The following is a 13,792-nucleotide window of genomic DNA, read 5'->3' as shown; positions in this document are numbered from 1 at the left end:
AACAATGACTTGTCACATAACGTACCCTGGCAAGTACTTGAGCGTCTGAGGTACCAAGGACGGTACAATCTTGGTGCCGCAAGCCTTACCGCGATCGGCGGGGTCAACGTCTGAGGATGCTCGATTACAAGATACTTCACTTGTTGGTAACCGACAAAGAAAAGTTCGACAGATCGACGTACCGATGGCTCACGGTTGAGCTGGTGCGTAAGGTGCTCTCGTCGTTCTCGAGGATACGGGAAGAAGGAAACTCTGAAACCTGTGCCCTAGGTATGGACTGTTGCGAGGCGATTAGGCGGCTGGAGAGAAGACTGCGAGTCCATTAATCCGTGGTGCTGCTAATTTTCACAACTCCAAACAAAGACGGCCCAAAAAGAGCAATCTGGGTCAGATGTTAACGGCCGAAGGCTTCTCGTCCATTGAAACAAAGACAATGCGTCTAGACTCTTGGTCAACCAAGTCCTTGAAGTCAAAAGCGTGAATGAAACCCAGAATCATATTTCTGCATTTCATTGCAGTGAGTATGTAATCTTACGGTTGTTTAAGTATGTAGAAGCTGAAGAAACACAATCATGGACAGAAGAAGAGGCTGGGCCGCTGGGGATGCCGTCGATCCCACATCCTTGCCAACTATCCGGATCTTCGAAACGCAAGGAACGACACTGGGACTCTGGGGGCAACGTCAAAGACGTTTCTCATAGGTTGTTGCATCATGCAAAATGCAGGCGTACCCGGCGCAGTGATATGCAGGACTCTGGCCCACCCAGCCTCATGCCGCAAAGACGATTGGGAATGGAGGTCGATCTGCCCACACTAACAGGTCGTCAAACTTTCTTCCGCTAAACAGCTCAATCGCGTCCATATGCTGTCCGCTTGGCATGCATATCCAGACGCTGTCAAGCTGTGTCCAACCTGGGTATGCCTGGTGAGTTGGGGCCAGTCAGCCCCGACGGCACCCAACCACAGAGTACTGTAGGTACCCAAGACGGATTGATCGAGTATTGACCCTCGTAGTCGTTCTAACTGCGATAACTAGCCTAACGGGATGGTTTATCACAAAGTACGTGTACAATCATGCCACGGAGTGCGTGTGTTGTGTGTTGTCAATTTACACCGGTTTGGGATTGGAGGCTGAAGTCCTGCCTATGATCGATGAGTGGCTGCTGGCTTGCAGATCATTTTCCCCCTGTGGAGATGGCTTTCTCCAAACAGGCAATTTCGCTACGGAAACAAGTTCCATTGGTCCAAGGACTCTATGGATCAAGCTGATTTGATTGGCAAACGAGAAAATCACGTGATACATACCAACGCGTGAAAGGCCATTGATTGACTAAACCGCTTTAGGTAAGTAAATGGTAAAGTGAACTAGTTAATGCCTATATAGGTTTAGTGGATTGGCAGCTCTCCGAGCAACTCTTGGACCAAGTTGCTTGCTCCGACGAACATTCCCAGTTCTTTTTGCGAGACTGTTGCTAGCTACTTCTCAATCAACACACCAAACAACGGCATTCGCAAGTAAGGGATACTATACGCGCCGATATAACTCGATAAAGGGACATATTTCTGGGTTACCTACTGTACGCAAGTATACTCTTTGATTCAACCAATTCCGCGAAGTGCCCTTAGCTTGGAAGGGTGAAAGCCTGCAGGAGCTTCCGCGCCTCCCATTTAGAGGCTCTACCGTCACACTGCACCATTTGCACGCTGTATTATTCTTGCGCTTCATGGCAAACTGCTCAGAGACCTACAGCGGAGCTATTTTGCTTTAAGCGGCAAAAATGGACGAGCAAGGACAATCCAGTGATCTGCAAGGCGAACAACGCCTGAAGGCATTGCAAAATTTTTACTTCCTTCAGCAGAAGGCTGTGGCGACAGCGGTCATTGGTATACTCGAGCAAATCGACTCTCTCGACTCAGTGGATGCCAGAAGTGTGTCATCAGAACCTTTGCGTGAAACTCCCTCCGAAGAACGCGAGTCGTTGGATATGAGCGACGGGCCCGGTCGAATCAAGAGCCTGGCGAGGATGGAGCCCTCGACCTTTCACGAACTGGTTTCCTGGTTGACAGAGAACACGGACCTGGCGAAATCTAAGCGCCGCCGAGGACGGTTGACTCCTGATGAGAAGGTCCTCATTTTCCTTTACATCACCACAAGAGCGGCGTCCTATAGGAATGCAGCTGAACTTTTCAATTATTCCTTGGAAACGATATCCACGTAAGTCAAACTGCGAAGGAGTGAGCTGTTCATTGCTAAAGGTAGGAAATAGATCTTTTCATCAAGTGTTAGATGCGCTCTGTGTACTATGCCGACACACAGTTCGGATACCTTCGTTTGCATATAGTGAGAAAAGGCTCTGTGACAACCCAGAGTTTTGGCCGTATTTCAAGGGCTGTCTCGGGGCTCTGGACGCGATTTATATTCCAATTACTGCGACGTCCAATCAACACCCTGCTTGGCGGAACCCAAAAAACGTCGTTTCTCAAAATGTTCTGGCTGCTTGTGACTTTGACATGAATTTCACGTATATATTTGCCGGTATGGAGGGCTCGACGCAAGACAGCCGTGTTTTCTTGACTGCAAGGGAGAAGGACAGTACATTTTGCCTTCCCTCAAATTGCTATTTTCTTGCAGATGCCGGTTTTTCCAGCAAATCACGGTTTCTGCTGGTTCCGTATCGAGAGGTCAGCTATCATCCGCAGGAGACCCAACAGACTGTGCACCCGCCAGCTAATCCCCGCGAGCTATTTAATGTTCGCCATGCCACACTGCGGAGTGTAATCGATCGCACTCTCAAACTCTTCAGACGGCGATTTCGTTTGCTGAGAACCGCAAGAGAAGGATTCTCCGTACGAACGCAGGTTAATCTGATTTTCGCCTTGGCAGCAGTCCATAACTTCATCAATCAACGGCAGGGGTTGGACTTGGATGGGGACTCTGAGGGCGAGGATGACAATGATGAGACATGGAAGACCAGCCCCATTGTGGATGACTATGACGGCAATCTGATGATTCGAAAAAGGGATATAATTGCAAAGGAGATGTGGGAGCAATCCCAAAGGTCAGCTAGCTAGCATGGTAGCGGAAAGGCAACAACCATAGCAACTGGACAAGAACAACTAATTCTTCCACTTGCCTGGTGAAATGAGATGGTGATATCGAAGATTCCAGTTGGCCCCCGTCCTCTGTGCTTCTGGATATCCATCAGAAATAAACTTTCTCGGGTTTTGGCAATCGGTACGGAGTGCTATCAGTTGGAAAAGAAGTCAACAATTGCTGTCTCTTTTTTCAAAAATGAGCACATATCCAGTGGCCTCTGATGTCAACTGTGTTAATGGCAGGCTTGCTGAGATAAGCATTCCCCGATAAGAGACTCCCCCCGAGCACCCGCTGTTGATCCCCGCATTGATTTGCCAATTCATAGATGGCACATTCCGGCACTATACTATATTAGGCTAGGGCCGGAATGCGGCGGCCCTTATCGATTACAGTCGTGCCTTCGATCTGGTCTATCTTCCCAAGATCTTCCCTCGTCTCGAATCGGGCACTCTGTCACCTCTCACTGAGTCAAGCTCCTAGGTGACGATGCCGCCAAACCCAGCGGCTTCATCAGAGTTGGGAAGATCGCCGACGCTGTCCCCTGTCCCCGACACCGCTGCCTCGACCACGTCAGATCACTCCTACAAACGCATTTGGCGCATATGCTTGATCATCTTCGCGTTGCTGAAGGTTTCGAACTCACTGCTCGAGCCGCCGCTCGTCAAACTGACAGAGATATCCAGCTGCAAACAGCACTATGGTTCTAGCTGGTCCTTGGGTCGTGACTGCAAAGTCGATCCGGTACAGAACAGGCTAGAGTCGGTGATCCAGTGGCAGCGGTTGTTGGATACTGCACCGGGGATATTATTGGGTGTGGCTTATGGGATCTTATCAGATCGATATGGTCGGCGTATGGTTCTTGCACTGGCGTTGTTGGGAGTTATGTTGGGTGCTCTCTGGACTCAGGCAATGCGTATGTCCTAGGCGGTTTGATCTGATGATTCGTGACTGACTGATTCAGTGTTTTGGTCAAATGTTTTCCCTGTTAGACTGACATGGATTTCCACGATATTCTACCTAATCGGCGGCGGCGGACTTGTCACGACCGCCATGATCTTTACCATGGTTGCTGACATCGCTCCGGAGGAGAAACGGTGTGTTCCGTGGCCTCGCTCTTCCTACAGAATCGGAACTTACTAGGAGGACTAGGGCATCGAGGTTTTTTCGGCTGTACGCAGTCACACTTGTGTCAGACATGATCGTGTCCCCCGCCAGTGCCGCATTAACCAAAATTCAACCCTGGTGGCCCGCGCGATTCGGTTTGGTGTGTTTAGTAATGGCCATCCTCACCCTTGCGCTGTTGCTACCGGAGACTCTTCATCTGCGCCGCCAACGGTATGCCGCCTTGGAGGGTACACTGATTCAAGAAGAGCCGGAAGACGAGGATGACCCTGTGATATATGCGGACGTGCCGAAGAAAGGCTTCTGGCAATTTGTCGACGCAGTAGTTTCGCTTTTACGGGATGTGCGGTTTCTGTGGGCGTCCAGGTCGTTGCTCATAACTTTGGCGCTTTTCTCGATAGGGCACCTGTATGACCAGTCCGCCGATTTCTTTCTGGAATACATCTCAAAGCGATACGGATGGCGGATATCCCAAGTATGTTGCTGGTCTTGACTCTTTGGAGTGTAGGACTGACATATTTGACAGGCCAGCTTCTTACTTTGGTACCGCAATCTAGTCAACCTGTTTCTCCTGAGCTGTGTTCTCCCCTCTATCAGGTCGAAATTAATCCGTCGTGACCCGAACGTTCGCCGCAAAGATATGTGGTTAGCCAAGGCCAGCATCATATGCCTGGTTATCGGCTCTTTTATCACGGGCCTGTCGCCTTTGACATGGATGATGTTTCTAGGTACTCTGCACAGCGTATCCTTCTAGCTTCGGCAATCTGGCGCTAACATATCCATCATTAGGCCTAACCATCTTCTCGCTTGGCCACGGCTTTGTGCCCCTCGTCCTAAGTTTGGCCACGGATTTTGTCCAGCCAGGTCATACCGGGATGTTGTACTCGGCGTTGGGCGTGAGCGAGACGATTGGGAAACTGACTCATCAGCCATTACTCTCTGCCAGTTTTCACATCGGGATGAGCGTGGGTGGGATAGTCATCGGCCTCCCGTTCATGGTCATTGGAGTGCTGTTGATGACCGCAGGGGTCAACCTCAACTTTGTGAAATTCCCACAACCGGCCAACCATTTAGATTAATATGTATGGTGCTTGTACGATTTACAAATGATGAATCATATAATAGTTTCAACGATAGACCAAGGACTAACGAATGGATGTTCATAATTCGCAAATTGCCTCTTAATGAACGTGCTGAGCCAAGTGCACCGATAGTCCGTTGAAATCATGCTGAGCAAACATTTGACAATGGAGAAGCGATGGCTTGTCCGGAGACGGTTTATCTCGCTCTTTTAACAAAGCAATATGAGACTGGAGAACGGCATTAGGGTTAGGGTTATGCGGCCCTGGAGAATGATTGCCTGTACATTACGGAGCATCCATTAATAGACCAACAGCTGTCAAAACTACAAGCTACTAACCATACAAATCGCTAAGCCAATTGACTTGTGAAACAGATGTGAATTGTGCTCAAGTCGGAACAAAGTGATCAAATACTAGAGTGATCAAGCCGCTAATCGATTCATCGAGCTATGAGGTCATGATTACCTACAGACCAGCAAGCTATCAACACAACCAGGAACTATTAAGCTGACGAAGGAAAGAAATCTCAGGTATATACCTTACCTATCTGGTGAAAAGCCATGCGGAAACGAATGGTAATACGGTCCAGACAGTCATGGCACTATTCCGAGCTGTCTCGATATCATCCCAACATGTTACTAGTACGCAGTGGTGCATTCGCTGCAGATCTTCGCTCTTCGATGCCACTCTAAAGCATGGTCGGATACCTACGTCGGCAGCAGCAAGGTTACAGAGCAGCCAGAACTACAATGACTGGAGTTCAGCCCGATCGTTCGCCACCGTGTCTGAAGAAGACGCCGTTTGCGCCAAGGGATCGGCTGCCATCCCTCCTCGCGATCAGACGTCACCGTGGGAGAAAGTAGTTGTCCTGGGCTCCGGGTGGGGAGGATATGTCTTCTCGCGCAAACTGTCCGACAAACAATATGAATGCACAGTGGTCTCGCCACGATCGTACTTCGTCTTCACGCCGCTACTGACCGAGACGGCGGTGGGAAAACTCGATTTCTCGAGCATTGTGGAGCCCATGCGTGATCGACACGGTCGGACGGATTATATCCAGGCGGCGGCCCGAAAGGTGAATATAAAACGCAAGACGATCCTTTGCGAGGCAACGATCGTCAAGAGCGGTGTCACCGAGTCACCGCGAGTGGAGGAAGGGGAGCGCAAGTTCGAAGAGGGTCCGGATACGGGAAAGTTCAAAGGTCAGCAACATCAACGGAAGTGGGAAGCAGGGCAGCTGTTTGAGATTCCCTACGACAAGTTAGTCATTGCGGTGGGTTGCGTTAGCGAAACTTTCAAGACACCGGGCGTGCGGGAGAATGCGCTGTTCTTCAAAGATATTGGCGACTCCAAGCGCGTGAAGCGACGAGTGAGGGAAGCCTTCGAGCTCGCCGTACTCCCCAACACGGACGAGGAGATGCAGCGAAATCTTCTGCATTTTGCCATTGTCGGAGCGGGGCCGACGGGCACGGAACTGGCCGCGACGTTGCGGGATTTCATCTGTGATGACATGGAGCAGTTGTATCCGGCTGTCAAGGGCAAGGCCCAGGTTTCGTTGTATGATATCGCACCGACGGTACTGAGCATGTTCGACAAGTCGTTGTCGCAGTATGCGATGGACACGATGAAGAAAGAAGGTATCAACATCAAGACGTCGCACCATGTGGAATCGCTCCGCTGGGGGCCACCGAACACGCCGGGTCCGCATGAGATGGATCCCAAGGGATGTCTGACGCTGAGGACCAAAGAGGAAGGCGATGTTGGGATTGGCATGTGTGTCTGGGCCACAGGAAACGCCATGAACAAATTTATCAAATATTCCTTGGACAAGGTGGACGACTTCCCGTCATCCTCAGCCGTCATGAAGGGAGACGACGAAAACAGCAACGGGATATCCTCCGAAGAAGGAAACTGGAAGGTCAAAAAGGCTCCCAAGATCGGTGCACTGCTCGTCGACGGGCACTTTCGTCTTCAGCTGGAAAACGACAAAGGCCAGACGGCGGTGCTCCGAGACGTGTTCGCCATCGGTGACAATGCAATGCCCGAGACGGGAGCACCACCGGCAACGGCGCAGGCAACATCACAGGAAGCAAAATGGCTGGCCGACAGATTCAATAAGCGAGATCTCGACAAAGTACCCGGGTTCTCGTTCCACAACATGGGCTCTCTGGCATATATCGGCAGCTCGAAAGCATTGATGCAGATCCCTCATGAGGAAATCCCCGCAGGATCGGGCAAACGACGCAATCCTTACCTGCCGGAAGGATTGACGGGTCGAACGGCATGGTTGGTATGGAAGCTAGCCTATTTGAGCATGGGCATGAGCTGGCGAAGTCGGTCGAGGATTCTCTATCGATGGATGATCAACCGCATGTTTGGGAGTGACGTCTCTCGATTTTAAGCATTTCCTACATTGTAAAATAGCCTAACAACGAAACATAAATGGCAATCCCAGAGATCCTGGTTTTGGACTGCAGAAGCTTGCAGACTTATTTCCATGCGCCCGGGGACCAGACCATACAGCGCTAACCCTAACTTTTCCGCAATGGGCCAGGCCTTTTAAGCTTTAGAGCAGGCTTTTCACATGAGTCTTGAAATCGGTTAATCCAACCGGCAGGTTCTTCGTCTGCAACGAAGGATCAAACACATTGCCGTCCTTCTTCTCCAGGAAGAAAATGACCGGCGTCTTGGCCGGATCCGCCTCGACATGCTCCACGGTGAGAGTCTTGTCGGTCGCCTCCTCGACCAGGGCCACGATATCCTTGCCCGAGAGCCAATCGTTCGCCAGCGCCAGCCAGCGGTTCTTGTACTCGGCGGGATTGCGGAACGTCTCAGCCAGGACGCGGCCGATATCCGAGCGGAGGACGAATGGGTACTTGGTCTCACCTTTGCCGGTGATCTTGGCGGTCGAGGTGGCGAGATCCCATTTCACGAGCGAGGTGAGGACAGAATCGAAGAACCCGTTGATGGTGGCAGTCCAGCCTGGAGTTTTTTGTGCCGTCAGAAACTGACTACATATGCAATATGTGGGGGGACAACAGAAGGGTTTGCGGGGAGAAAGAAGAAAGTTATGCTTAGAGCACGACTGAGAGTGGACTGTGGGGAAACTAAGGAAGAGAAAGCCGGGATATTCAACCCGTACCATCGGGAAAATTGGCAGCCTTGACAGCCTCAAACGCCTCGACCTTGGGCTTGAAGAACTCAGCATCCACGTTTCGGTGGTCCATGCCAAATTCGCTCGGGATGAATCGCTTGACCCCCTCCGCCTTCGCGCGGCGGATCAACTCCAGCTGGTCCTTCAAGCCGGCCGGTCCTGAAAGATAAGCGCGTATCAGTAACTAGGACTACTACCTACCAGATTGTCCCAAGGCTTTATAACGTTGAGGATATCGTACCAACAGTAGAAACAATTGCATCGATACCGGCGAGACTGATGTCTGGCTTCTGTGTCTGGATGCCAGCAACAGTCTACTTCGAGTTAGCGTGTTGTTACTTATTTCAAGGACAGATCAAATCATCAAAGTCGGTGAACGGACCGTTTCCTGTCGCGACAATGGAACAACTTCAAATCCTTCCTCGGCCAGGACGCGAGTAACTAAGATGGCATCAGCTCAAGAACCAGTTCGAGAACAATTCAAGGATGCGGAATTGACATACTCTCACGACCCAACTGGCCAGTCGCGCCAAAGACAGCGATCTTCTTGTACGACATTTTGGATGGCGACCGTTTGATGAGCAGCTCCGGCTTGTTCGGTCTACAAGTAGAAATACTGCAGTCGAATCGAGTGATCGTGATGCTGGAGACCAGGGCTTTTGTGCCGGGTGGGATTCAACTCTATATATATTGGAGACTTTTGCTGCGGAATCCCGCTGTCGGATGCCGGACGGCTCGGCTGGATTATTGAGACGCCGCTGGTTTGAAGACATGCTTAGAGTACTTGTGAACTACGTTCCAACAAACATCGGCTCGAATGACGCCATCGTATGTACGTGGTTCTCGGGGCTACCCGCTGCAAGCTCCATTGTTGATGCAGAATCTCCGGGGACCCTGTGGTGGGGCTCTGCAGGTGGGAGATACCGGAGTCCGACCTTGACAGCTCGTACAGTTTGCCTCCTCGATTCTTCAGCCAATCTTACCGGCTTGATGATCTGTATAAGGCTACAGCGATTGGAAATTCTGCACTCGTGTGAATATAGGTAGTAGTATCAGTGTATTATATACAGGCTTGTGATGTACAGTACCATGCCCAATCACTAAATCCATGATATCCAATCACGGTGATCGGGGACTATTACATTGTTGTCGTGACCCAGAACGCCCGCTGACACGGAGAACTCATTGCAGCTGCGCATTATTGAGAAGTTTGATGTTCACCAGGCTGGTTGTCCTGATCCGGATTCGTCAGTTGCGTCGTATACCCTTGCTGTTGATCGCCGAAATAGCTGAGCACGTCTTGCGGCAGATACTCGAGCCAGGGAACAAACTCATTGGAGAATGAGAAAGGAAATGCACCCTGGTTTTGGAGGTGATTGACGTCGACATCCTGACTTCCAATCATTGTGCCACCAGCATACGTGCCAATGTGCGGCATGGGAACGTCGTACGTTGGAGGGTGACTGGGAAGAGTTTGAGCCGCACCCCCGGACATCCCGTAGCTGAGAGATGACGGACCAGCTACAGGCGCTGCTGGCACGTCGTTGTAGGCCACATCGCCGGAATTGGCATAGGTGTCTGTCATCATCAGATTGTCTCGAGATCCGTCCACATGAGGCGCGATGGCTTGATATTTCGGCGTGCTTGAAGCAGTGGTGTCTGGGGAATACGATGCCGACGCTTGTCCAAATGGAGCTCTCGAACCAGGTGCTCCGGTCTGGATGGAGGCCGAGAAACCTTGACGAGTTTGTTTTTGTCCCTGCTCTTTGGTTGGTTTATCATTCACCGGCGGCGCAGGCATTTGATACAACAGGCTGAGGTTGGGTTGCGATGAATTGATTGCACCGGTGAGGGCCCATCCGATTGCTGCAATGCATTCATTAGCGGCGCCCAAGAAGTGCTGCGTTGCGGGGTTGATAGGAACTCACCATGACTTGGATCGATCCCGGGAAACCGGGCATCAGTTGAGTTAGATTCTTGAATACTTGCACCCGTCTCGTCAGCTTTGTGGCTAGTTTGTCTATCGAACGAAGGCTGTGACGGAGGCTTCGTCAAGGGTGGACGGCCTGCATGCGCCGGAGAAGGTGCCACATTGAAGGTGCTCTCCATTTCTTCTGCTGTATACAACAGTGGATCACCGACTCCCTTTGCTTTCTGGTCTAGAACAGTGAGAATGTACCTTGTGCCCTCCCAGTAAGTTTCCAATGCTTTCAGCGCCTTGTAGCATCGTTGATAGTTCTCCTTTGCAGCCGAAGCCAGTAATACATGCTTAGGGGTCAACTTTCTCTCTGACCCGTTGGTAGGGTCGATTTCTGGAACAGAGATCTCATTGCTCTGGTCCCCTCCATGCGCGGGCGGAGAGCCGGATCGAGACGATGGAGACGAATAGTACGCACTCTCCATCAAAAATGCGCACGCGGCAATGTACATTGGCTGGCTGGTAAAAGGATTGCCAATGAAACTTTTGCCGTCAATGAGCTCCGAGAAGGACAAAATATCGGCAATTGTTTTCGCTGACGACATGGACAACTCTCGACTGTTTGGGTATAATTGCTGTATTCGGCCGCCGAAGGCATGTAGAAGTGTCGGTTGATGCAAAAGAACGATCAACGTATGAAACCACTGTGACTTGATTAGCGAAGCGTCAGTAGTTAAGGAGGGCGCAGCGTACAAAGTGAAGGAGAATGAAGTTGGTCCCCTCTTGTGCTCTCACGTAGGCTTGGAAGTTGACTGCGTTGAAATGGAGTTTCGGCGACAGCCGTTGGTATATGCCTTTGGCCGTTAGCATCGCTATACCTTGACGATGCAAAGACACAATTACCTGTTAAATCACTCTCCATCGCAGCGAGACGCTTGAGAGTGTCCTCATCTATATTATTGTCCTCTATCCCATTGATCAAGTCGGTTACCCGACCATAGAGGTGAATGATCCGAATCAAAGGCGGAAAAGGTGCCGGCCATCCATTCGGGAGTTTGGACTCTGACTGCAGTGGAAATCGCAGTTCAATGTCCTCATCGCGCAATGTAACTGGCCTCCCTGTTCCCGATGAGATGACGCGATCGAGGAAAAAGACACTCCAAAACGTGTCTACTCTTTCCCGCTCCAAGGCTTTCTCTTCGGATGAGCTGGTGGTAGCATCATCGCCATTCTCTTCGGTTTCCTCGTTGTCGTCTGGGCCCAACTTCCCTGCCTGGCCACTGATGATGGCCTTTGGCGTCAAGCCTGTGCGCCCGTACCTGTGTTTCAGGCCTTGAAGCTTTTGCATACCCAGATCCTGCGCCATTCGAATCGCTATTCCCAGATACATCCAAAGGCCACTGTCATGATAGCAACCAAATTCCTCGTATGCAAGTAAGAGACACGCTTGAACACCGGACAGCGTCGGACAGGATAATGAATCTACCACCGCGCTCATCGCACGTTGGGCGAATGGTTGACCTTGACTCGATGGCTTCGTATCCTGTTGTGGCTCACTGCCATCTATACTAGGCGCTTGGGCGGAACTTAGCAGCGGATGAGGAGAGAAGCGAGCTGCCAAGGCACAAACGGCATCCACCAACATCGTGTCAAGGCGTTTCTCTTTCAGATCGACCAAGAAGCGATCGCGCTGTAGAAAGGGGAAACTACAGCCAAGGTGGACAAAAAATAACTCGCACAGATGAGTTACCAGATTACTCGTCGGTAAGCCATCGTCTCGGTCGTAAAAAGGAATGGTGTTCGATTGGCCCGTTTCACCTAATGCGGCAGCCACCGAGGACTCAGGGTCCTTGAGTTGCGGGCTGCGCAGTGATGGTAGGGAACCTGGAATGCGTCCACGGGGTCAGATGTTATCCGGAATGGAATGCCGGGCTATCCTTACCGGAAGACTGGGAGTGATTCGTCTTTCTCCCATCTCGCACGCGTACCACCTGATTTCTGTTAGCTGGCCTGACCTACGATGAGGAGCAAGGCGGTCCACCATTTGCTTGAAGCCAGGGACAATAGCCGTGGGCCCAAAATACCGGAAGTATGGGACGTGGGTTCGATGTTTTAAGCCTAGCGAGGAACGACCTGAAACTCTGAGCATCGTCTCTTACGGTCCCGTTACGGTCACCGACGTACTGCTCACTGGACTCTCCATGGCGAGAGCCTTATCCTGACCCTGGTTGGCCTTGGAGAGTGTGTCATCGGCCGCGGGCAACTGCAGGCTCGAACTCTTAGCTTCGTCAGGAGACTTCACATTCGACGCCGAGGTGTTAGTTGTTTGCGTTGCCACCGTGAAACGAGCCGCTGCGGCTTTCTCCTCGTTGTCAGATCTACTCGACGGGAGAGCGGTGCTCGATGACGTTTCGGCGGATTGAGGCTTGTCCGGTTCCGAGTATCCGAGACAGGTATGCTTCATATCGATACACGTTTTACACACTGGGAACTTTCGTCAGGAAGACTGGGCCACGGTCAATTGACGGGTCAGGTCGCACTGACCTGGTTGCTCGCCCGAACATCGGATCTTGCGCTTGCGACACGTCAGGCATCTGCAGGAACATGAAGTTAGTGGACAGGTCGTCTGCGCAAGTTTTGATTAGCACATACGCCGCGTTTATCCGACGCCGCTTGGTTTGCGGCAGGCCATCGCTGGATACAAAGCGGATGGGCCGGCCTTGCGACTCGCCATCCTTTTTCTTCTTGGATGGAGGTCTGCCCATGACTATCGCCAGACCATGGATCCCAATATGCCCAACAGCATCAAGGCGCGTGACAGTCCGGAAATCCGGGGGCGGGGAAAATCAATGCGCTATGGCGCGGAAGGAAACCAACAAAAGCTTTGAAATGGATGAGTTGCGAGATCCATGAGAACCGACGACGTGAACAGATGCAAGAGCACTACGGTCCTGGGCGAGGCTTTCAGGGACGGTGTTGACAGCAATTGAGAAAAAGCTCCCAAGCGCACGGAGTAATCACCGGGTTGCGAGTCCCAAGGAGCACCGTTGGCTGATCCCAGGGTTCCAAGACCGAAGCCGAGACCAATGCCAAAGTCAAAGCCTCTGAGACAGAATTGAATGCTTTGACCAAGCACCTTTCGTATTTTTAGCCGGATGCGCCTCTGGACTCGCATTTCCTCGACGTCGGGGAGGTCTCGCCGTGAAGCCCGCCAAGGGCCTGGGCCAGGCGATCGCAGATCTGAATGATCATTTTTCTTGATGATGGTCTGATCATCAAAGGAAGCGAGACTTGTTCAATTTCATTGAATTTTAATTCTAAAAATGTGTTCTTGCATGATTCTAGAACGGCCCACTCACTTTCCAAACTCGTATTAGTTTACAGTATATACATACAATCCATAGCTAAACCCGTTGAGG

The 13,792-nt window shown here is 51.2% G+C and overlaps 5 protein-coding genes across 5 annotated transcripts; 3 read left to right on the top strand and 2 right to left on the bottom strand.

Moving 5' to 3' along the window:
• Positions 1–1,778: 1,778 nt before the first annotated feature.
• On the top strand, positions 1,779–3,072 carry VTN31DRAFT_987 (uncharacterized protein; the record flags this gene model as incomplete). The annotated part of the gene is made up of 2 exons (XM_069408551.1): positions 1,779–2,215; positions 2,268–3,072. 2 exons carry the CDS (start codon positions 1,779–1,781, stop codon positions 3,070–3,072), a joined length of 1,242 nt encoding a protein of 413 aa, XP_069263843.1.
• Positions 3,073–3,583: 511 nt separating this feature from the next.
• On the top strand, positions 3,584–5,298 carry VTN31DRAFT_986 (uncharacterized protein; the record flags this gene model as incomplete). Its single annotated transcript, XM_069408550.1, has 5 exons — positions 3,584–4,010; positions 4,059–4,191; positions 4,247–4,694; positions 4,746–4,947; positions 5,009–5,298. 5 exons carry the CDS (start codon positions 3,584–3,586, stop codon positions 5,296–5,298), a joined length of 1,500 nt encoding a protein of 499 aa, XP_069263842.1.
• A 598-nt stretch (positions 5,299–5,896) lies between these two features.
• On the top strand, positions 5,897–7,702 carry VTN31DRAFT_985 (uncharacterized protein; the record flags this gene model as incomplete). Its single annotated transcript, XM_069408549.1, has 1 exon — positions 5,897–7,702. One exon carries the CDS (start codon positions 5,897–5,899, stop codon positions 7,700–7,702), a length of 1,806 nt encoding a protein of 601 aa, XP_069263841.1.
• A 165-nt stretch (positions 7,703–7,867) lies between these two features.
• On the bottom strand, positions 7,868–9,013 carry VTN31DRAFT_984 (uncharacterized protein; the record flags this gene model as incomplete). Its single annotated transcript, XM_069408548.1, has 5 exons — positions 7,868–8,283; positions 8,444–8,614; positions 8,697–8,769; positions 8,838–8,896; positions 8,959–9,013. 5 exons carry the CDS (start codon positions 9,011–9,013, stop codon positions 7,868–7,870), a joined length of 774 nt encoding a protein of 257 aa, XP_069263840.1.
• Positions 9,014–9,653: 640 nt separating this feature from the next.
• Positions 9,654–13,138, bottom strand: VTN31DRAFT_983 (uncharacterized protein; the record flags this gene model as incomplete). The annotated part of the gene is made up of 9 exons (XM_069408547.1): positions 9,654–10,321; positions 10,384–11,077; positions 11,127–11,227; positions 11,277–12,257; positions 12,316–12,364; positions 12,415–12,506; positions 12,558–12,857; positions 12,918–12,967; positions 13,026–13,138. The coding sequence occupies 9 exons, from the start codon at positions 13,136–13,138 to the stop codon at positions 9,654–9,656; spliced, it is 3,048 nt and encodes a 1,015-aa protein (XP_069263839.1).
• Between the last annotated feature and the right edge of the window lie 654 nt (positions 13,139–13,792).

This window comes from Thermomyces dupontii (genome assembly GCF_041956625.1).
Source record: "Thermomyces dupontii strain NRRL 2155 unplaced genomic scaffold VTN31scaffold_1, whole genome shotgun sequence".
NCBI classification, from domain to species: Eukaryota; Fungi; Ascomycota; class Eurotiomycetes; order Eurotiales; family Trichocomaceae; genus Thermomyces; species Thermomyces dupontii.
The sequence above is the reverse complement of the archived record's forward strand: the minus strand, read 5'-3'. Positions and strand labels throughout refer to the sequence as shown.